This window comes from Mandrillus leucophaeus, unplaced genomic scaffold (genome assembly GCF_000951045.1).
Source record: "Mandrillus leucophaeus isolate KB7577 unplaced genomic scaffold, Mleu.le_1.0 Scaffold499, whole genome shotgun sequence".
Taxonomy (NCBI): Eukaryota; Metazoa; Chordata; class Mammalia; order Primates; family Cercopithecidae; genus Mandrillus; species Mandrillus leucophaeus.
Window position 1 is genome coordinate 714,084 of NW_012105353.1, and position 23,003 is coordinate 737,086.

Genomic DNA, 23,003 nt, shown 5'->3' on the forward strand with positions numbered 1-23,003 from the left:
TTATTAAGTTTTAATTTGAGTTTATTCTCCCTTGGGCATATTGTAATTTATTCCTAATTTTTTGGGATAGTTGAGTCTTTTTCTCCCATTTTTTTTCTTGAGTCCCAACTTTTATTCTTTCATTTTTCCATTTTTTGTTTGTTTTTCATTTATTTTTTTCTTAGTTTGTGAATTTCTGATTCAAGGTAGGTTTTTTAATATCCTCCAATGCTTTTGAATATATTTAATTCTATTTGTAGTACAGGCATACCTCAGAGATACTGCGGGTTTGGTTCCAGACCACCACAATAAAGCGAATATTGTAATAAAGTGAGTCACACAATTTTTTGTTTCCTGGTGCACATAAAAGTTATGTTTATGCTATACTGTAGTTTGTTAAATGTGCAATAGCATTATGTCTAAAACAATACGCACCTTAATTTAAAAATACATTATTGCTAAAAATAAAATTGCTGATGGTCCTCTAAGCCTTCAGTGGTGCATCATCTTTCTGCTGATGAAGGGTCTTGCCTTAGTGTTATGGGCTCATGACCGATCAGGGGTTGGTTGTTGAAGGTTGGGGTAGCTAGGGCAATTTTTGGAAGGGGAGCAGAGTCTTGCTGTGTCACCCAAGCTGGAGTGCAGTGGCACAATTGTGGCTCACTGGAACCTCCATCTCCTGGAGGTTCAAGTGATTCTCCTGCCTCAGCCTTCCAAGTAGCTGGGACTACGGGTGTGTGCCACCACACTCAGCTAATTTTTATATTTTTAGTAGAGATGGGTTTTCACCATGTTAGCCAGGCTGGTCTCGAACTCCTGGCCACAACTGAATTGCCCGCGTTGGCCTCCCAAAGGGCTGGGATTACAGGCATGAGCTACCACGCCCAGCCTAGGGCAATTTCTTAAAATAAGACAACAATAAGGTTTGTTGCATCAATCAACTCTTCCTTTTACAAAAGATTTCTCTGGCTGGATGCTTTGGCTCACCCCTGTAATCCCAGCACTTTGGGAGGCTAAGGCAGGAGTATCTCTTGAGGCCAGGAGATCAAGACCAGCCTGGGCAACAAAGTGAAACCCCATCTCTGAAAAAAATAAGACAAAAAAATTAAATAAGAGATTTCTCTGTAGCATAGATGCTGTTTGATAGCATTTTACTCACAATAGAACTTCCATCAAAATTAAAGTAAACCGGTCAAATCCTGCTACTGCTTTATCAACTAAACGTATGTAATATTCTAAATCCTTTTTTGTAATTTCAACAGTGTTCATAGCATCTTCACCAGGAGGAGATTCCAATCAAGAAACCACTTTCTTTGCTTATCTATAAGAAGCAACTCTGCATACATCCAAGTTTGATCATGAGACTGCAGCAATTTAGTCACATCTTCAGGCTTTACTTTCTATTCTAGCTCTCTTGGTGTTTCTACCACATCTGCATTGACTTCCTCCACTGAAGTCTTGAACCCCTCAAAATCATCCATGAGAGCTGGAATGAACTTCTTCCAAACCCCTGTTAATATTGATATTTTGACTTCCTCCCATGAGTCACGAATGTTCTTAATGGCATCTAGAATGGTGAATCCTTTCCAGAAGGTTTTAAATTGACTTTCCCCAGATCCATCAGAGGAATCACTATCGATGGCAGCTATAGTCTTACAAAACATATTTCTTAAATAACAAGACTTGAAAGTCAAAATTACTCCTTGATCTATGGGCTACAGAATGAATGCTGTGTTAGCAGGCACAAAAACAGCATTAATCTCCTTGTATATCTCCATCAGAGCTCTTGGTGACCAGGTGCATTGTTAATGAGCAGTAATATTTTGAAAGGAATCTTTTTTTTTTTTTTTTTTTTTTTTTTTTCTGAGCAGTAGGTCTCAACAGTGGACTTAAAATATTCAGTAAACCATGCTCTAAACAGAGGTTCTGTCACTCAGGCTTTGTTGTCCCATTTATGGAGCACAGGCAGAGTTAGTGTAATTCTTAAGGGCCCCAGGATTTTTAGAATGGTTAGTGAACATTGGCTTCAACTGGAAGTCACAGCTGCATTAGCCCGTCACAAGAGAGTCAGCCTGTCCTTTAAAGCTTTGAGGCCAGGCATTTACCTCTCTAACCGTGAAAGTCCCATCTTCTTTCAAGAGAAGGCTGTTTTATCTACACTGAAAACCTATTGTTTAACGTAACCACCTTCGTCAATGATCTTCTGGATAACTTGCTGTAGCTTCTCCATCAGCACTTGCTGCCTCACTTTGCCCTTTTATGTTATGGCGATAGCTTCTTTCCTTAAACCTCACAAGCTAACCTCTGCTGATTTCCAACTTTGCTTCTGCAGCTTCCTTACCTCTCTCAGCCTTCACAGAATTGAATGGAGTTAGAGTCTTGCTCTGGATTGGGCTTTGGCTTAAGGGAACGTTGTGGCTGGTTTGAGCTTCTATCCGTACCACTCAAACTTTCTCCGTATCAGCAATAAGGCTGTTTCACTTTCTTATACATGTATTCACTTAAGTAACACATTTAATTTCCTTCAAGAACTTTTTCTTTGCATCCACAACTTGGCTGTTTGGCCCAAGAAGCCTAGTTTTTGGCCTCTCCCAGTTTTTGATGAGCCTTCCTCACTAAGCTTAATCATTTGTAGCTTTTGATTTAACTTGAGATGTGTGACTCTTCCTTTCACTTGAACATTTAGAGGCCATTGTAGGATTATTAATTGACCTCATTTCAATATTAGTGTGTCTCAGGAAGTAGGGAGGCCTGAGGAAAGGGAGAGAGAAGGAAGAATGCCCCATCAGAACACACACTACATTTATTGATTATGTTCACCATCTTATAAGGGCATGGTTCATGGTGCCCCCAATTATAATAGTAATATCAAAGATCACAGATCACCGTAACAGATATAATAGTAAGGAAGAAGTTTGAAATATTTTGATAATTCCCAAAATGTGACATGACATAGAGACAAGAAGTAAACACGTGAGGTTGGAAAAATGGCACTGATAGACTTGCTCAATGCAGGGTTGCCACAAACCCTGCATTGTAAAAAACCCTGCATTTGTAAAAATGCAGTATCTGTGAAGCGCAGTAAGGCAGAGCACAACAAAATGAGGTGTACCTCTACAGACTTACTGTTTCCTTTTGCTTCATGGTTTTTTGGGGAGAAAATGTTCTCAGGTAGGAAATTCTGTTTTCTGGCCGGGCACAGTGGCTTTTGCCGGTAATCCCAGCACTTTGGGAGGCTGAGGCAGGTGGATCACCTGAGTTCAGGAGTTTGAGACCAGCCTGGCCAACATGGTGAAACCTTATCTCTACTAAAAATACAAAAATTAGTCAGGAATGGTGGCACGTGCCTGTAATCCCAGCTACTTGGGAGGCTGAGGCAGGAGAATCGCTGGAACCCAAGAGGCAGAGGTTGCAGTGAACCGAGATCGCGCCACTGTACTCTAGCCTGGGTCACAGAGCAAGACTCCATCAGAAAGAAAGAGAGAGAGAGAGGAAGGAATTCTGTTTTCCCACTCTTGTCAACACATGGGTGCCATCAGACTTTTAAATTTTTGCAAATCTCATGAGTATGAAATAATATCTCATTATTTTCATGTTATTTCCTGGATTCTTAGTGGTGTGGAGTATCTTTTCATGTGTTTATTGGACATTTATATTTCCTCTTTGTTGAAAACTGGAAGGATGGAGCTGCCATTTACTGAGATGGGACAGACTGTAAGAGGAGAAAATGTTGGAGGGAGATCAGGAGTTTGCTCAAGGACATGTTTACAGAATCCAGTGGGCTGTTGGATATGCAAGACTGGAGTGCATGGGATGGGTGTGAGCTGGAGATATAAATTTGAGGTTGTTAGTTTATAGAGGGTATTTAAAGGCATGAAACTGAATGAGAGTACAGACACAAGTCCAAAGACCAAAGTCACTATTTAGAGGAAGACTGGGTTCACTCTTAAGGGTCAGGGTGATGATGGGGAAGATGGGGAAAAATTGGCAAAAGAGACAAAAGGAATTGTTATAGAGGTAGGAGGAAAACCAAAAAAGTGTAGTATTCTGGAATCCAAGTGAAGAAAATGTTTCCAGGAGGAAGGTGTGTGAAATGCTCCTGGCAGCCATGTGTGGTGGTTCACACCTGTAATCCCAACGCTTTGAAAGGTCAAGGCAGGAGGATCTCTTGAGCCTAAGAGTTTGAGACCACCCTGGCAACATATTGAGACCCATCTCTACAAAAAATTTTAAAAATTAGCTGGGCATGGGCTGGGCGCGGTGGCTCAGGTCTGTAATCCCAGCACTTTGGGAGTCTGAGGCGGGCAGATCATTTAAGGCCAGAAGTTCAAGACCAGCCTGGCCAACATGGTGAAACCCTGTCTCTACTAAAAGTACAAAGATTAGCCAGGCGTGGTGGCGCACACCTGTAGTCCCATTTACTTGGGAGGCTGAGGCACAAGAATTGCTTGAACCCGGGAGGTGGAGGTTGCAGTGAGCTGAGATCGCAGCACTGCTCTCCAGCCTGGGTGACAGAGTGAGACTCCATCTCAAAAAAAGAAAAGAAAAAAAAAAGAAAAAAGAATCATATTGTAAATATTTTAGACTTTGTGGGTCACATACAGTCTCTGTCACTTCTTCTTCTTCTTCTTCTCCTTCTTCTTCTTCTCCTCCTCCTCCTCCTCCTCCTTCTTCTTCTTCCCTTTAAAATGTAAAAAGCATTCTCAGCTCAGGCTGTATGTTTAAACCTCCTCTCTTATCTATCAAGCAGCTGAACTAGTACTTGTCATTACCAGCTGATGCCCACTAAGCAATTGCAAACAAAGTTAACTTAAAAAAAATAGCTTTATAATTTACTGGTTTAAAGTGTGCATTTCAGTGGTTTTTAGTATGCTTGCAGAGTTATGCAACCATCTCCATAATATCTGATCTAATTTTAGAATATTTTCCTCACCCCAAAGCTAATGTTTTTACAGCTTTGAGGTATAATTTATATGCAATAAAATTCACCATCTTTGAATGAATAGTTTGAATTTTTTTTTTTTTTTTTTTTTTTGAGGCGGGGTCTCGCTCTGTCACTCAGGCTGGAGTCCAGTGGTGCGATCTCAGCTTGCTGCAACCTCCGCCCCCCAGGTTCAAGTGATTCTCCTGCCTCAACCTCCTGAGTAGCTGGGACTACAGGTGCGTGCCACCATGCCCAGCTACTTTTTGTATTTTTAGTAGAGACGGGTTTTCACCATTTTAGCCAGGATGATCTCGATCTCCTGACTTCGTGATCCGCCTGTCTCAGCCTCCCAAAGTGCTGGGATTACAGGCGTGAATGAGCCACTGTGCCTGGCCCATTTGAATTTTAATAAAGCTAATTTTAATATTGGGCAAAGGAAAATGTTCTTAGTAATACTTCTTTTATCACATGCAATAAATCTCACTTGTAAATATTTTCTCCTAAGTGATCTCCACTTTAACTTTAAAACCAGTGGTTCTGTAGCTCCTGGACCAGCAGCACCGACATCACCTGGGAACCTGCTAGAGTGGGGCCCACCCCAGGGGCAGGGCCCAGCAATCTGTATTTTAACCAGCCTTCTAGGTGATTCTAATGCACACTAAAGTTTGAGAACTACTCCAATGTATATTCCTGCATGGAATTGCTGGGCTGTGGGATATGGGCATGTTCGACTTTATTGGGTATTTCCAAACTACAGGTGACACTTGAACAACACGGGCTTGAACTGTGTGGGTCCACTCATATGTGGCGTTTTTCCCAAAGAAACGTGTATAGAAAATACGGCATTTGAGATATGCGAAAGCTGCCTGTGCAGAGGGACTTGGATATGCACGGATTTTGGCATATGTGGGGATTCTGGAACCAATCCCCTGAGTATACCAAGGGGCAACGGTATTTTCAAACTGGTTATACTGTACCATGTACAGTTCACCTAGCAGTAACTGAGAGTTCCCATTTTCACACATCTTTGCCAACATTTTCGAATATGCAACTTAAAAAACATTTTTGGGCTATCTGATGAGTGATCATAGCCCTTTGGCATATCAAATGGCTATGATCTTAATTTGTGTTTTCCCAGTTGCTAATTAAGTTGAACATCTCATATGTTCATAGGTCATTTGAGTTTTGTGTTCTGTAATAATGGAGTCTTTTGCCTATAGAAATAAATACAATTATGTAAATAAATACAATGTGTTGAAATAATTGCAAAATAAACCCAGAATTCCCAAGGAGAAAGAAGCCCAGAGGGAAAAAAAAGAAAGTCCAGGAAAGAGTCCTAGGGGATGTGATAGTTACACAGTCAGGAGAGAATAGGGGTTTGTCAAGCTGACTGAGGGAAGGCCATACATGTGCTGGACCGGCACGGCCTGATCAGGGAAAGCGAGTAGTGTGGTGTAGGGGACTAGTAGGGTGTGTGGAGGAAAAGACATACATAAGGCTGGGAAAAAGGTAGGAAGCAACTAGATGTATTTATCTTACATTCATTTAATCTTTTTTGTTGAGCATTTGGGTTATTAGTTTTTGTGGGCTTTTTTTCTTTACTATTATAAATAAAACTGATACAAACATCTTAGTATACACAGCTGATTTTTTTCTTTTGAATTATTTTTTAAAACAAGTTTAAACTGAAATTACTAGATTAAAGGAAAGGAGGTATGATTAGTTTCATAGTTTCTTACATGTTTCAAGATTACTCTCCATTAGTCATTAGGGAAATGCAAATCAAAACCACAATGAGATACCACTTCATACCCACTAGGATGGCTATAGTCAAAAATATAGTAAGTGTTGGTGAGGATGTAGAAAAATTAGAACCCTCATACACTGCTGATGGGAATGTAAAATGGTGCAGCTACTTTGGAAAAGTTTGGCAGATCCTCAAAAAATTAAACATAGAGTTACCAAGTGACCCAGTAATTCCACTCCTAGGTATATACCCAAGGAAATGAAAACATATGTCCACACAACAACTTGTACACAAATGTTCGTAAGAGCATTATTTATAATAGCTGAAAGGTAGAAACAACCCAAATATGCATGGAGAGGTGAATGAATGAACAAAATGTAATGTACCCATACAGTGAAATGTCTATTATTCTACCATAAAAAGGGATGATGTACTGATACATGCTACAACACAGGTGAATCTTGAAAACATGCTAAGTGAAAGAAGCCAGTCACAAAAAAACCACATACTGTTTGATTCCATTTATATGAAATGATTCGAATAAGCAGATCCATAGAAACGGGCTAAGCAGGGGAGGGGAAAAGTGGGGAGTCACAGCTAATAGGGTCTCTTTTGGGAGGGTGAAAATGTTCTACAACTAGACAGTGATAATGGTTGTATATCACTGTGAATATACTAAAAAACATTGAATTGTACACTTTAAATGGGTAAACTGTATGGCGTGTGAATTCAACATCAATAAATATGTTTTGTTTTTAAAAAAGAAAAAAAGATTATGCTCCAGAAAAATTTTCCTTTCTCATTATCATCAGCAATATTTTTGTTACCCCCCCCCCAAAAAAATTACCACCTTTGGGTTTATTATTTTTGTTAAATTTAATAGGTATGAACTGATACCCAGAGTTTATTTAAATTATAACTTCCCTATTGAATGTAATCTCTATCAGAGCAGGAAGTTTTGCCTGTTTTTGTTCACTGCTGTAGCCCTAGAACAGTGTCTGGCAAATAATTGGTACACAGCAAAATTTGTTAAATGATTACTTTTTTTTTTTTTTTTTTTTTTTTTGAGACAGAGTCTTGCTCTGTCACCCAGGCTGGAGTGCAGTGGCACGATCTCGGCTCACTGCAAGCACTGCCTCCCAGGTTCACGCCATCCTCCTGCCTCAGCCTCCTGAGTAGCTGGGACTACAGGTGCCCACCACCACACCCGGCTAATTTTTTGTATTTTTAGTAGAGACGGGGTTTCACTGTGTTAGCCAGGATGGTCTCGATCTCCTGACCTGGTGATCCACCCACATCAGCCTTGCAAAGTGCTGAGATTACAGGCGTGAGCCACCAGGCCAGGCCAAGTGAATACATTTTGATACTTCTAGTTACTAAGTAAACATTTTTTTCCTTTAGTGTTTTAATTTCGTAATACTTTGTGAGCTAATTGTTCTTAGCCTCAAAATCTTTTTCGAAAGAGGCTGTGTATAACTAAATGAATTGAATTGATTGTACTTCCTCTGATGAGTGATCTAGTTCAAGTTCTCTGACTTTATATGCTTTTACTTTCTTCTGAAATTCAGGATAACAGTAGTTTGCAAACGTTTGAGTATGAGGACCGCCTTTTAAACTGATGTCTACGTAATAATTGTACTTTTTGTATCTGTGGGTGGAAAAACTGCATAGTGACAAGAAGTCTTTATATTTTAGTTTCACCATAGTATCTTCAGAAATTTGCAAAATCGAGGTGCATAATACATGAGACATATACTTGTTTATTCGGTAGTCTGTACATGGTAGCTATATGATCATTCATGAGCCCATGGCAGTCGTTTTAGAAGCCACCAGGGGATTGGGACCACTAAGTTAGGAACTACTTAATATTGGTATCAGAACTGAGGACTACTGAGTTATAAATAATAGCTAGTATAGGAGATTATACCTACTTATGTATTTTTAAAAATCAGTTTCTGAAGCTATCAGTTTCTTTTAAAGACTGGAGAATATTTGAAAAACCAAGTTTAGAAGTGCCTTTTAAAATTTACTTATTTAACATTATTTGTTTTAGCAAAAAACCAGAAGCAAACTAAGTGTCTAATAATGTTCAGTTACATTTTGGGTATATTTGTCTGGTGGAAAGTTAGGCAGCAGTTGAATATTCGAAATTGTAATTCTGACCGGCTGTGGTAGCTCACGCCTGTAATCCCAGCACTTTGGGAGGCCAAGGTCGGAGGATTGCTTGAGCTCAGGAGATCCAGACCAAGCTGGGCAACATGGCAAAACCCTGTGTCTACCAAAAATACAAAAATTAGCCAGGTGTGGTTGTGCATACTTGTCGTCCCAGCTACTTGGGAGGTCAAGCATCGCTGGAGCCTGGGAAGTCGAGGCTGCAGTGAACTGTGATTGCACCACTGCACTCTAGCCTGGGTGAAAGAGCAAAACCCTGTCTCAAAAAAAAAAAAAAAAAAAAATTAAAAAAAGAAATTGTAATTCTTAGAATCCAACAATTTAAAAAGCAGTGTATACCACCATGTATTCCTAAACATTTTAACTGTGATTATATGAAGTGTTTCTGTACATGGTGAAAGACAGGAAAGTAGTAGTGCTTGTATTCAGATAGAGGAATTCTGGGTAATTTTTCCTCTTTTTGGAATACTTATTTAGCAGTTGCTGTGTGCCAGATACCAATAAGCTCTTTTTATGATTTAATTTAGGGGTCATTAAACTACAGTGCATTTGACTTGCCGGGCCTATTTTTGTATGACCCACTTGAGCTAAATAGTTTTTGTACTTTTATTTTTTTAATTAATTTTGACCAATATAGTGCCTTTAACCTAGTATATTTAAAATATTTCAACATGTAGTTAATATTAGAAATACATTAATAAAACATTTTACATTTTTTATATGAACTCTTTGAAATTTGATGTGGATTTTATACTTACGGCACTTCTCAATGTTGTCTAGTCACATTTTTACATTTTTAAAGAGTTGCTTTAAAAAAAAGAAGAAACAGATGTGACAGAGACCTTATATGGCCTGCAAAGCCTGAAATAGTTACTATTCAGCACTTTGCAGACAAGGTTTACTGATCCCTGATTTAATTCATTTTATCCTGACAACATTCCAATAAGAAGGGGTGCTATTATTATTTCCATGTTATAGATGAGGAAACTGAGGCACAAAGGGTTTAAGTAAATTGGCAGCATTCGCTGTGTTTTAGATCAAATTGTAGGCTCTTTCTACAAACTTGCTAATCCTGTGTTTCTTTGCAGTGTAAAAAGTGGATAGTGGCTCACGTGTCAGAGGATGGCACGGTCACGATCTAGATCCCCCAGGTGGAAACACAGGTGAGCAGTTCTTAGCAGAGTAAGCTTGGATTTGGGATGTGCTGTGACTTTCAATTTCACCAGTACTAGTAAACGCTTAATAAGCTCATGAGACCTGGTTATTCACAGTAGGTACTTTATCATAGTAGAGGTTGTATTTCTACATTCTAGTAGCTGACAGCTTTGTTTAATCATAGAAGGTAGCTAGAGTTAATCCATAATGAAAAGCAAAGCAGTGGCCACAGCAGGAGAGAGTGAGAAACATCTTTGAGAGTATTACATTTTTTGAATTAGTGAGTAATTTAGAACTCCTCAGTATGGATTTCATTTTATTTTTTCATAATTAATATGTTTAAAGAAATTTCGAGGTAGAAAATTGGGAGTTTCCTTTTGAATAGTTTGATTATAGTCCATTTCTCCTCTTTCCAGCTTGGTAGTATCAAAAGTATGTATCATTAGATTGGAGCAATTTAACGAGTCTTTATTGTACACCTGCTACAGGCAGGTTCTTGGTCTACAAAAGCAAATATGCCATCTTCTGTGGCTTCAGCAAGCACGTGGTTGGGCTTTGAGATTGACACCATGGCCAATTATGATACAGTGGGGAAAGTGCTGTGCTACTTATTGGGACAAAGGATTCTGGATTTTCAGGGAGGAAATAATTGTGTTTTTGTGGAGGGAAATGGGGGTACTAAGAAAGTCTTCAAAGAAGAGATGAAAACAATTTTATCTGGGCATTTCAGGATGTGTAGAACTTCTAAAGGCAGAAAGAGTGAAGAGAAGTATTCTAGTTAAGGGGGAGAGCAGGAGCAAAGGCACCGAGCTGTAAATGTGACTAGTATTTTCTGAGACTTAAAAAGGACCATCATTTCACACAAAAAAGACAGACCAAGATTTTTCATGTTACGATAACTTGCCCATTTTGCTTATGCGTTTCGGTTATGCAGTAACTAATCAATCATTTTGTCAACAGTTTTCATTTTGTAATTCACAGGAGCAACTTGTAATGGCAAGGAATTTGAGAAAGAAAAGGGAATGTAAAGAAGTGAATGATTTTAAAAGGGTATCACAGAGGTCTTTTTTTTTTTTTTTTTTTTGAGATGGAGTCTCGCTCAGTCACCCAGACTGGAGTGCAGTGGCGCGATCTCGGCTCACTGCAAGCTCCGCCTCCGAGGTTCACACCATTCTCCTGCCTCAGCCTCCTGAGTAGCTGGAACTACAGGCACCCGCCACTGCACCCAGCTAATTTTTTGTATTTTTAGTAGAGACGGGGTTTCACTGTGTTAGCCAGGATGGTCTCAATCTCCTGTCGTAGTGATCCACCTGCTTCGGCCTCCCAAAGTGCTGGGATTACAGGTGTGAGCCACCGCTCCTGGCCCACAGAGGTCTTTTCTTGATAAGACAAAAGCCGCTGGTGAGGGGCACAAGAGACCCTGCCAAGCTCAGTGCCTGATTTCCAGGTTCCATCTCAGGTTTCTTTGTTAAGAACTATAAAGGATCTGATATTTTACCCTACTTGCGAACTAACACATTATTAGCCTGCCACAGGGCACTCTTGGGTCAGAGATAAAGGCCTTTATTACTCAGAGTACAGCAAGCAGCTTGAGCTTCATGTTCCTGTCATTCCCCTCACCCTCTGGGTCCCATGAGGGCTGGCACCGCAGAGCCACTGACTGGGTGCATGCTATGAGGCAGCGAGCTTTCCATACAGGCGGTGCGGTTACAGTACAACTGAGGAACATGAGTCCCTTATCAGGGGCTGCAAATAATGGACAGCAAACACATCAACCCTTTTCCCTGAGGGAGACCCTATCTCTATCTTGCAACACTGCCTTAGAACAAAGGCTGCCAGTGCCTCTGCTCAAAAGGCGCTCACAAGGTGTGCAGAACTCAAGAGACTGTGGAGAATTGTCTCCCAATAGACTCCTTGAGTCTTTTTTGTTCCTTTAGGAAAACCAAAAGCAATAGCAACTATTCCAGCAACCTTCTTCAGAAGAAAGGGACACTATGCAATAAAACATATAAAATATCATATCAAACCAATATTGAATGTGAAGTAAGGATTAAAAGTAAGTTATTGGGAATTCCATCCAGACTGGAAGACCTTTGACTCTGGCTGCCATCTTTTCTCCTTGGCTATGAAAGAGATGAAATCTTCCAGAAGTCCTCAGAGGCTCCAGTTGCTTCCTCCTGTGATGAGGTATAGCCAGCTGGATGGCAGAGTTTCTGCTTTAGCTAAATAACACTTGCCGGTATGTCTAGCTTGGTGACTCCAGAGGGCAATATTGCCAAGTTCAGTATATACATGAGGAAGGTAGATCTACCTCCTTTATTGTAGGGAGGGCACAGACTTATCATCGAAAGGAAAGGGATTCACTCATGGTTGCACCAACTCCATGGCCGCTTCTCAGAGAGAGCCATAACAGAAGCTGCAAGGATTGCTTCCTCATTGATTAGAAGACATTAAACCCTCAGGGAGGAGATGGAGAAATTGGGCAGGTCAGATGGGGGGAAAGGTCCCCAGGTACAAAATGGAACTGTATTGTGTCCCAGATAGTGGCACACCTCTCTTTACGTCTAGGCAACCCAAATTGGTTTCCCTGAATACAGAAGCCTCAATGTTGGCAATGCTGAGGTATGGAGAAGGTAGTTCCAGAAAGGATGTGCTGTCCCTGGAGAGCATTATAGCTACTTTAAAGTATAACTTCACCAAAGTTACAAGCTCTGTTCGAACAGCACATCTTTCCGTCGATATGCAAAGGAACAGATCTGGGAACAAAAAGCAACTTACCTATGTTAGAGGTATTTCTGGAGGAATTAAACATGAGATTCAAGTCTTAAGAGCCTCTTGTTCCCCCTTCTCCCCCGGTTGAGTACATATGTTTTGCTCCTTGATACAGCCTTAGTGGAGAAAGTAGACAATCAACTGGAGAAGCTCTGGGCCTGGCTTGGTTCTGAGTTTGAATTGTAGCATCATTAAATCTTAGACTCTAATTTATTGTCAGAGGTGGTGTTCAGTTTGCTGGAGGCCCTCCTACACATTGATTTGTGTGAGTCTTGCCTTCCTGCTTGTTTCTTACCTGGCCTTTGAGCAGGATGTAAGCTTTTGCTGACTGGCCCTTTGAAGTCACTGCATCTTCTTTTGCCAGAACTTTGCTGTCAGCAGTCTTCTAAAATGGATCCTGCTGTGTACCTAAGCTAGCCCTCCTCCAATGGGAAAGGTGTGCTCAGCTCATTTGGATCAGCACATGGAATACCTTAGTTCAGATGGAAAGAGTATGCTTGTTGATTGGGCAGTACTATAGTCAGACCCCCAAATGTACAATTTAGAATGCAGATGTAGCAAATTGATGAATTTAGTTTGAGTGGAAGAAGCTGAAGGGTCCTAGGAAAAGCAACTGTTTTCGGTAGGTCATATTAAGACACACTTAGTTGATTATCTTTAAATGGATTACACTTTTCTGTGTTTGTTTACATAGGTCTTTATCGCCAGTACCTAGAAATGCTGAACACTACAAGCAAAGACATTCTCACGGGCATTATGGCTGTGAATATAGGAAGGATCCAAAAAGACCCGTCGCTTGGAGAATGGACAGTGAGAAACGTGGACAGAGTAAACCAAGGATTCCCTCTCGTGGAAATATATATTACCAGTCTTATGAACATAGATCACCTTCCCCTAACATAAGAAACTCTTTAGAAAATGTTTATATGTATAAGCCTCACCGAGGATATTCGCCTGGAAGAGGGGACAGTAACAGGAGAGCTCAGTATATGCCCAAATACTCAGAGGGTATACCCTACAAAGAGCATGAGAGGAATTCTTATCCCCAGAAAGTGCAAGGAGGGTATAGTCCTGATGACCACAGAGTTAGAGGAAGTGGAAAAGGAGGGAAACCACCTCAGAGGTCAATAGCAGATTCTTTTAGATTTGAAGGAAAGTGGCATGAAGATGAGTTGAGGCACCAGAGGATACAAGAAGAAAAATACTCCCAGTCAACTAGAAGAGGCTCTGAAGACTTTGAGACAAGGAGCTCATTTCAGAAGAGGTATAGGAAAACATTAAACCTGGGTAATTTGGTATAATGCCTCAAGTGAAAAGGTCTGTTTACTTTATGGTTGAAGATAACCACCTTGAAAAGCTTTTGTCTAAAAAGACAAAAAGCATTGTAATTTAGTTATGGTGTACTGGTAGTAGTGAAGTATTTCTTTTTACAGTAAATCACGTTGATGGCTACAATACTTTTAAAAGATGGTATTTTCCTCTTTAACTGCCTTATGCCTCTAGAATTGGCTTAAGGGATTATAGATTAGCTTGCCACTGCATTCTGCATTTAAAGCCATGCTGCCCAACATTCTACACATATAAATTCTCCCTTTCTTCTCTCTATTGCAAGTGTAAACTGCTTTATGTCAACACAGGTATCCTGAGGATCGTGATTTCAGAAAATATGGACATACATCAAAAAGACCTAAAGACGTGGAGAGGTATGAAAGCAGAGAGCCTGCCAGGAATCCAAAGTGGAAGCCCGAGCATTCCCTCCCACCTTACCAAGAGGACACAGACCAGTGGAACCTTGGGCCCCAGACTTATCGACATGCTGAGAGGGAACACCCAGAGACCAGTTCAGCAACCAAAGTATCCTATGACTATCGTCACAAACGTCCTAAGCTCTCGGATGGGGACCAGGACTTTTCTGATGGGAGAACTCAGAAGTACTGTAAGGAAGAAGATAGAAAATACAGTTTTCAAAAAGGCCCTGTAAATAGAGAGTTAGATTGTTTTAATACTGGAAGAGGGAGAGAGACTCAAGATGGACAAGTCAAAGAACCTTTTAAACCGTCTAAGAAAGACAGCATTGCCTGTACTTATCCAAATAAAAATGATGTTGATTTGAGGTCTAGTAATGACAAACGGAAGGAAAAAATAAAGAAAGAAGGGGATTGCAGAAAAGAGAGCAATTCTTCCAGTAACCAACTTGATAAAAGTCAAAAACTTTCTGATGTGAAACCCTCGCCTATCAATCTTAGGAAGAAATCACTTACAGTTAAAGTAGATGTGAAGAAAACAGTAAATACATTCAGGTATTATCTTTGTTTTTTCTTTATGATATTTGATAATGTTTCTACAATCTTTATTTGCAGCTTCCAAAATGGAATTAATAGTGTGTTTAGAGTCCATCGAGTGGGAGGGATTGCCAAGAATTTTCCCCAAAAAAAGCCCTGTAGTGAGGCTGTTTCCTGTGATTAGTTACATGGGAGCGATTTCGTGTCTCCTTGTTTCCACGTCCTATCTCCAGATGCTTCTTGGATGTGGGGCGTTCTGTGGAGTTGTTCCTCTTTACAAATTCACTTGTTTTTATGCTGCCAGGTTTTCCTTATCCAAGGATTAGCTGGGTAGAGTTCAAGAAAACCTAGTCCTTGCTCAGTTTCTCAGAGCCTGTGCTTTCTGTTGCCTGAGATTCAGAGAATTTTTTGAGCTGAAAGGGACCTTAGCAGGACCTAGTTTTATACAGGAGGAAAGCGCGGCCCTGAGAGATGAAGTGACTTGTCTAAGTCAGAGTGGCTTGGGCTCAAATCCACGTGTTCCCTTATGACTCAATGAGGCAGGTGACTTAATGTGGTTTTTGCTGCCATCTCAAAATGACTGGGGCTCAACCAACTAGATTCTCCCAGGTAGAGGAAATTACACCATAATCTGAGAAGATGCCTATTTATAAGACATTTACTTTGGCCCTTAGTGATTCTTTAAAAAAATAGACTATTGTTGTTATAGGTTACATTCTCTTAAAGCAGACTCACGTGCTTTGTTCCTCAACAAATATTACTTCCATTTAATGTATATAATAAGGCACTGCAGTTGGCCTAAAACTAAACGGCTGAAACTGTTCATGACCTTAATACACTACGAGTATGTGAATGAAAAGGGGTGGGCCATGTTGATTTGGTATGTTTATATTCATGCTTGACTCATTTGTTTTTGAACCAAAAATGAGAGAAAACAAAATCCAAAGGGTTTGGGGGAGATAAACCCACAAGTCCTTTTTTGTAAAACAAAATATTTTTTGTTCCTTTTTCTTTTCTCTCCTTTTCTTTTGAGACAGGGTCTTGCTGTGTTGCCCAGGCTGGAGTGCAGTGGCACGATCACAGCTCACTGCAACCTCAAACTCCTGGGCTCAGATGATCCTCCTGCCTCTCCTGTGTTGGTCTCCTGAGTATCTAGGACTATAGGTGCATGCCACCATGCCCAGCTAATTTTTTTCTTTTTTTATAGAGACGGAATCTTGCTATGTTGCCCAGGCTGGTCTCAAACTCCTGGCCTCAAACGATCCTCTCACCTCGGCCTCCCAGAGCACTGGCATTACCAGCCTGAGCCACTGTACCTGGCCTCTGTTCCTTTTCTTAAATTTAGACATGGCAACACCCCACCTCATAGTTCTTTTGCATTCATTGCACTTGTAGAAAATATTTTTAAATATACGTATGTGCATTTATATATGTGCTCAGAAAGCATTTATAAGTGTGATTATATTACAGAAAGTTGAAGAAATAAAGGGGGAGAATCATCCATAATTCTACTACTCTACAACAATTTTATTTGCATTTTAGTCTAGTTATTTTTTTATGTATATTTATACATGACTGCTGTGGTATATTAATAATTTTGTACCTTTTTACATATGTCTTAAATAATTTTGTGCTATTATATCTCCTACTAGTTCTTCATCTTAAAAGCACAAAAGCTTCTGTAAGTACCAAGTTTAAGAATGTTACCTTAACGGCTGGGCACAGTAGCTCATGCCTGTAATCGGAGCACTTTGGGAAGCTGAGGTCAGAGGATCGCTTGAGCTCAGGAGTTTGAGGCTGCAGTGAGCTATCATCGTGCCTTTGCACCCCAGCCTGGGCAATAGAGTGAGACTCTGTCTCAAAAAAAAAAAAAGAAAAAAAAAGGGAGGGGAGCTTGGATTATTGGATTACATTCTGATGGCTATGAGATATACATATATAACATATAGCATACACACTTTTCTTTCTTTCTTTTTTTCTTTTCAAGACAGGGTCATGCTCTGTCACCCAGGCTGGAGTGCAGTGGTGTGATCATGGCTCACTGCAGCCTTGAACTCCTGGGCTCAAGTGATTCTCCTGCATCAGCCTCCTGAGTAGCTGGGACTACAGGCATGTACCACCACACCCAGCTAATAAAAAATATTTTGTAGAGATAGAAATCTTGCTACATTGCCCAGGCTGGTCTCAATCTCATGGCCTCATGCAATCATCCCTCCTTGGCCTCCCAAAACACTGGGATTACAGGCATGAGCCACCGTACCCAGCCTTAAGCTTTTTTTCTATCCAACGTTCTATTTTGAAAATGTTCAAACATACAGAAAAGCTGAAAGAATTCTACAGTGAACGCCCATATACTCACCACCTAAAGTCTACAATTAACAGTTTACTTTCATAATTACAAATGTATCTATTCATCCATTGTTCCACCTTATTTTTTGGATATTTTTCAAAGTAAGTTGCAAATGTCAGGACACTCCCATTTAGATACCTTATAAATTTTTGTTTACAGTTCCTCTTTTTTCTTTTGAGGTAAAATTATATACAATGAAATGCATAAACATTTTTAACTTTTTAATAAAAGTAATGATGTGGCCAGGTGCAATGACTCACACCTGTAATCCCAGCATTTGTGGGAGGCTAGGGCCGGCTGATTGCTTGAGCTCAGCAGTTCGAGACCAGCCTAGGCAACATGATGAAACCCCACTTCTACAAAAAAATACAAAAATTAGCTGGGTGTGGTAACATGTGCCTGTAGTCCCAGCTTCTTGGGAGGCTGGGATGGGAGGATTGGCTTGAGCCCGGGAGATCGAGACTGCAGTGAGCCATGTTTGTGCCACTGCACTCCAGCCTGGGTGACAAAGCGAGACCCGTCTCAAAAATTAAAACTAAAAAAATAAAAGTAATGATACCCCCATGTTTAATAATGAAGTGTGTTATAGTGAAAGGAGAATTTAAAAATTGTAACACTGTTAAAGAATGCTAGAAATACCAGTTTTGAAGAGTTTTATTTTAATAGACCTCATTAGAGATACTGAACAGTTAATTTTATAATTTGATATGAGAAATGGAAGCTTGATCTTTATCATGTGTCACAAAAATGAGCTTAAAATGGAGGCTGCTGCATCTTTTATTTTGAATTTATAAACTATGATTTTGTGAAATCTCATAATCTGTCACTGGGGTCTGGCAGCATACCAGGGCCATTTGAATACCTGCCCAGGGCCTGCAGGATTTCTTGTGTAATAACCTCCACTGCAAATCCTCTCTGTTCAAAGACCTGAAAAATAAATAACTGAGCAAATATATGCATCTTTTCAGTATGATAAAGCGTCATAGTCAACAAAATCTTTATTTCCTGGTGAATGGGTTATGGATGAATTTTGTGGTTTGGATTTAATTGTATGTGGACTGATCCATAAAACAAAGATAATGCCCTCAGTAGAATTATGTTTTCATCTATTAATATAAATTAGATTTTTCTTTTCTAGAAAAGAGTAAAATAATCAGAGTGCAGAGAGAACTTTATTTATTGGTTAACATCTAGAGAGTTCATCTGCTTTTTTTTGGAAATGCTAAAATGGCTAGTTTTGTGCATTTGTTTACTTAGCTTTGGTTGAGAATTGATATTTGTTATTCCAGTTATCAGTATGGTTGAAAACAAAAGGTTATCACTCTGTGAGTTTTTTAGATTCTAGTTTGTATCTAGAACAGCAGTAGGTAAACACTTGCTTGAATGTTCACTGCATAGTTAATACTTCCGTTAAGAAAGACTGTATTCTAATTATCCGCTCTGTCAGAAACTTCATTATCAGAAATTACATCTGAGTCATAATTACATGTTTCAGAATGTAAGTTAGGGAATCAGTATGAAAATTTCTACTAAGGTTGTTACATATGCAAAACATTAACTGTTGTATATATGCATCTGAAAGTTTTGGGGCAAATGCAGGTGTTAGTTTAATGTTGGGCTGAGTGGGTGAGGGATTGACCCTTGGCTAGGCCAGGAAGGAAGAGGAGGAGGGAGAGGGAGGAGGGAGGAGGTGGTACTAATATCTGGAGCAGAATAAACTGCTGCTGATGGATCAGGGGCTTCTTTGATCACCTGGGAAGCTGATACGAGACACCTGGGACATGGGGAAGGTTGTCCATCAGCATTTATGGCTATCAGAGTTGATGGTGGACTAAGTACATTGGCCACATTTGCGTCTAATCCTTTATTTCCCACTGAAGAGACACAGAGCCTCTCTACCCCTATCAGCTCTTTTTCCGCTTTGAAAGGGGGGGAGGTGGGTGATGGGCCCCAGAGGACATTGGAACCCTGACACTGAGGAAACGGGTGTCATGCGGGCAGGGAACAATGTGAAAAGTCATAACTGAGATTGAAGGAAGGGAACCTACTCACATAAGTTTACCTATGATGGACACTGTTCCGCTGGAGGTAAAATAAGCTGCAGGTGGGGATATATTTTATACCCAGACCTGCCACCTTGCTGTTATGTAGCATAAAAAACTAAAGTTCTCCCCTACTTTAATTTCTCATGCGCATTTTAAAATCAAAAATTAATTGAGAGAACGTTCCCTTTTGTTCCTATTTTTGACCCTAGCTTCTCTTGGTGTCTCTTAGGAGGCCTTGTATAGGGATTCTGTTGGCAGTTAGAGTGCATAGGTTTTTGTCTTCCTGTGGACCACTGATCAGCTTTGTGACATTGGGCAGGTCACTTGGCTATAACCTTTTGGGCCTAAATTAGCCTGCAGTTCCTCCTGGCTCTGTGAGTCTGCTTGGATTGGCCATGTGTTGGTGACCATTGAAGCTGAGTCGACAGACACATGGAGGATCATCATGTTCATCTCTGAACTTTATATTTGAGATTTTATATTAAAAATATTAAATTTAAATTGGTCTAAGTTAAGCAAAAAATAAAAATAAAAAAAGCCAAGAAAGTTAAAAAAACAAAATTAAATTGGCCTCAATTAAAATGTTGAAGTCTGGCTGGGCATGGTGGCCCATGCCTGTAATCCCAGCACTTTGGGAGGCCGAGGCAGGCAGATCCCTTGAGCTCAGGAGTTTGAGACTAGCCTGGGCAACATAGTAAAACTCCGTCTCTACAAAAAATACAAAAATTAGCCAGGTGTAGTGGTGCACACTTATAGTCCCAACTAATCAGGAGGCCCAAGTGGGAGGTTGGCTTCAGGAGGCAGAGGTTGCAGTGAGCCGAGATTGTGCCACTGCCCTCCAGCCTGGGTGACAGAGCCAGACCCTGTCTCAAAAATAAAATAAAAATAAAATGTTGAAGTCCTCTCTCTCTCTCTCTCTCTCTCTCTCTCTCACTCAGTCTTGCTCTGTCACCCAAGCTGGAGTGCAGTGCTGTGATCACGGCTCACTACAGCCTTGATGTCCTAGGCTCTAGCAATCCTCCCACCTCAGCCTCTCGAGTAGCTGGGACTATAGGCACACATCAACATGCCTGGCTAATTTTTTTTTTTTGATTTTTAGTCGAGATGAGGTCTTGCTGTGTTACCCAGGCTGGTCTTGAACTCCTGAGCTCAAGCAATCCTCCTGCCTTGGCCTCCGAAACTGTAGCCTCTCGAGTAGCTGGGATTACAGGCGTGAGCCACTGCACTTGACCTTATCATCTCTTTAGCTGAAACACTCATTTCAAATTGACCAAGTCATTTTTGATTCATTATTTATTCATTCAGTGGGTATTTTTTGAGGACCTACCCTGTGTGAGACAGTCTGTTAGGGTGCCCTGGGACTAGAGAGCTGCATACGATTAGGTTTCTCCTTTGGTTTATTGGAGTGCATGTGTGACTCAGCAGAAGATGGGTGGTACCAAGCTGGGAAATTGAAGAGAGGCATCATGTAGTTGACATGTGAGCTAGGCTTCAAAGGCTGGTGTATTTCAAACACATGGAGATGAGGCAAAAGAAATTTTATATTTACATGTTAACAATGGCAGTAAAACATACACAGGAACTTTGACCTGTGTGGTTTTGAGCAGTGAAAAGGAATAGAGGGAAAGGAGACTGAAAGGTAAGAATGCTGCAACTCCCAGCCAGATTTGACATTATCAGCTGATAGGAGAGGGCCGGCAGCCCAGTTCTGGCTGCCAGAGGGTTGTCGTCTATGAGGTAGACTGAATGCATGTTGGGGCTGGGGAGGCCCCCTAGAGGACTTTTGTGCAAAAAGTATTGAGATGCGGAATGAGGGGAGGAGTAATCTCCCTGAACCTTTTCCCTCGACTCCACAATTTCTAAATTTGTTCTTAGGAAGACAGGAGCAAATTATATACAGTCATGCATTGCTCAACGATGGGGATACGTTCTGAGAAATGTCTTGTTAGGCGGTTTTGCCACTTTCTGAAGATCATAGAGTGTATTTACACAAACCTAGATGATATAACCTACTACACACCTAGGCTATATGGTAGAGCCTATTGCTTCTAGGCTACAAACCTGCACAGCATGTTACTGTACTGAATACTGTAGGCAACTGTAACACATCAGTAACTATTCGTGTATCTAAACATATCTAAACCTAGAAAAGGTACACTAGAAATACAGTACCACCATCATTTAAGTGGTCATTAATGGAAACGTCGTTATGCTGCATGTGACTGTAATTGGGAAAGTGCTTTATATGAACTGTAGGATGCTGTATGAAGTGTTAGTTATTAGTTGGAAGAAGACAGAAAGGAAAACTTTATATGTGTCATATGGATTTTGATATATATGAGAAGCTTCCAGAGGGCAGGGGAATCTGTTGGTTTTGGCTGCTGTTGGGTTTTTTGTTGCCGTTTTGCCATGCAGTTCGTTTCTTTGATGAGTCCTAAGTGTGTACAACAGGAAATTAAGGTTTAATGTAGCTTTTTATGTTTTCTTGGTTATTACCCACAACGCTCAGAGAACATCAGTGGAAATATCCTTAAACAGAAAAATAAACAGGGAAAGTGCAGTTGAGGGAACAAAGGATCTTGGAAGATTTAATGAAACTAGTACCAGAAATAGTATTAGAATAGAGATTTTTGGCTGTATTTTAATTTTTTAAATTGTCTAAAATGCATCTCAAATGAGAACATTTGATCTTTTTAGCTTAACTACTTGCTTTGTGGATATTTCCTGAAATTATTAACTTGTTAATCAATCCATACCATAGGAAATAGTAAAAAGTAAAATGTGAACCAAAAGATGATTACATTTACAAATATAAATATTTAGAACATTTTGCATTCTCATATCTAAAGAGGGTTTTTCTTATACCAAAAGTATCATAATTATTTTTAAAAGACTAAAATTTGGAGGTTTTACTGTGTTAATGTATATTTTCTAGAAAATGATAATTTTAATTTTTTCTTAAATATCTTGTAGTAGAGGAACTCTAGGATAAATTTTAATGGATAACAAGTTTAAACACTAAGATTTCAGGAATTAAATATATAATAGCTTCATAGTTAAAAGTATATAACTCCTGCGGATTGAGGATTGAGCATGGAGTGGGGACAAGAGTTTCAGCAGTAATTTGTAAGAAATTTTAAGTAAATGTTAATAATTACCCATTGGAAAACTGAACATCTTTATTAGCTTATTTCCTTTTGGGATAAACTGAGGCTGCCAGAAAAAAACCTTATCAACTGATTTCCTCTGGTGTATGGACCATTTGTATAGTTCTATTTAAATATACTAGTTTCCTCCCATAAAATGTTTTTAAAGGCTATTTTTTTTTTTTGGTATGGCACCGGAATTTTGTAACTTTAAACCCCCTTAAACAGAGAGCATTTGTAATTCTTTGTTAGTGGAGGTCGTTACGGGGTGTTCTAACATTTGCCAGCAAATGTGTCTTAGCTAGTTATCACATACACAGTGGGAAGCTTGGAGCAAATTAGGAGGAAAGAAGGGAAATGCGCCTTCTTTCTAATGAAAGTCCTTCTAATGAATCAACGAAACCACAGCAGTGCGGTCAACCTGCTGCATG

The 23,003-nt window shown here is 40.0% G+C and overlaps 1 protein-coding gene across 1 annotated transcript in view; it reads left to right on the forward strand.

The window, feature by feature from the left end:
* The first annotated feature begins 9,944 nt into the window (after positions 1-9,944).
* The window catches only part of LOC105550777 (chromosome unknown open reading frame, human CXorf23), a 54,137-nt gene continuing 41,078 nt past the window's right edge, over positions 9,945-23,003 (forward strand). The window contains exons 1-3 of the mRNA XM_011995793.1: positions 9,945-9,985; positions 13,444-14,013; positions 14,387-15,049. Coding sequence (XP_011851183.1) covers positions 9,945-9,985; positions 13,444-14,013; positions 14,387-15,049 — 1,274 coding nt within the window. The remainder of the gene's footprint in view (positions 9,986-13,443; positions 14,014-14,386; positions 15,050-23,003) is intronic.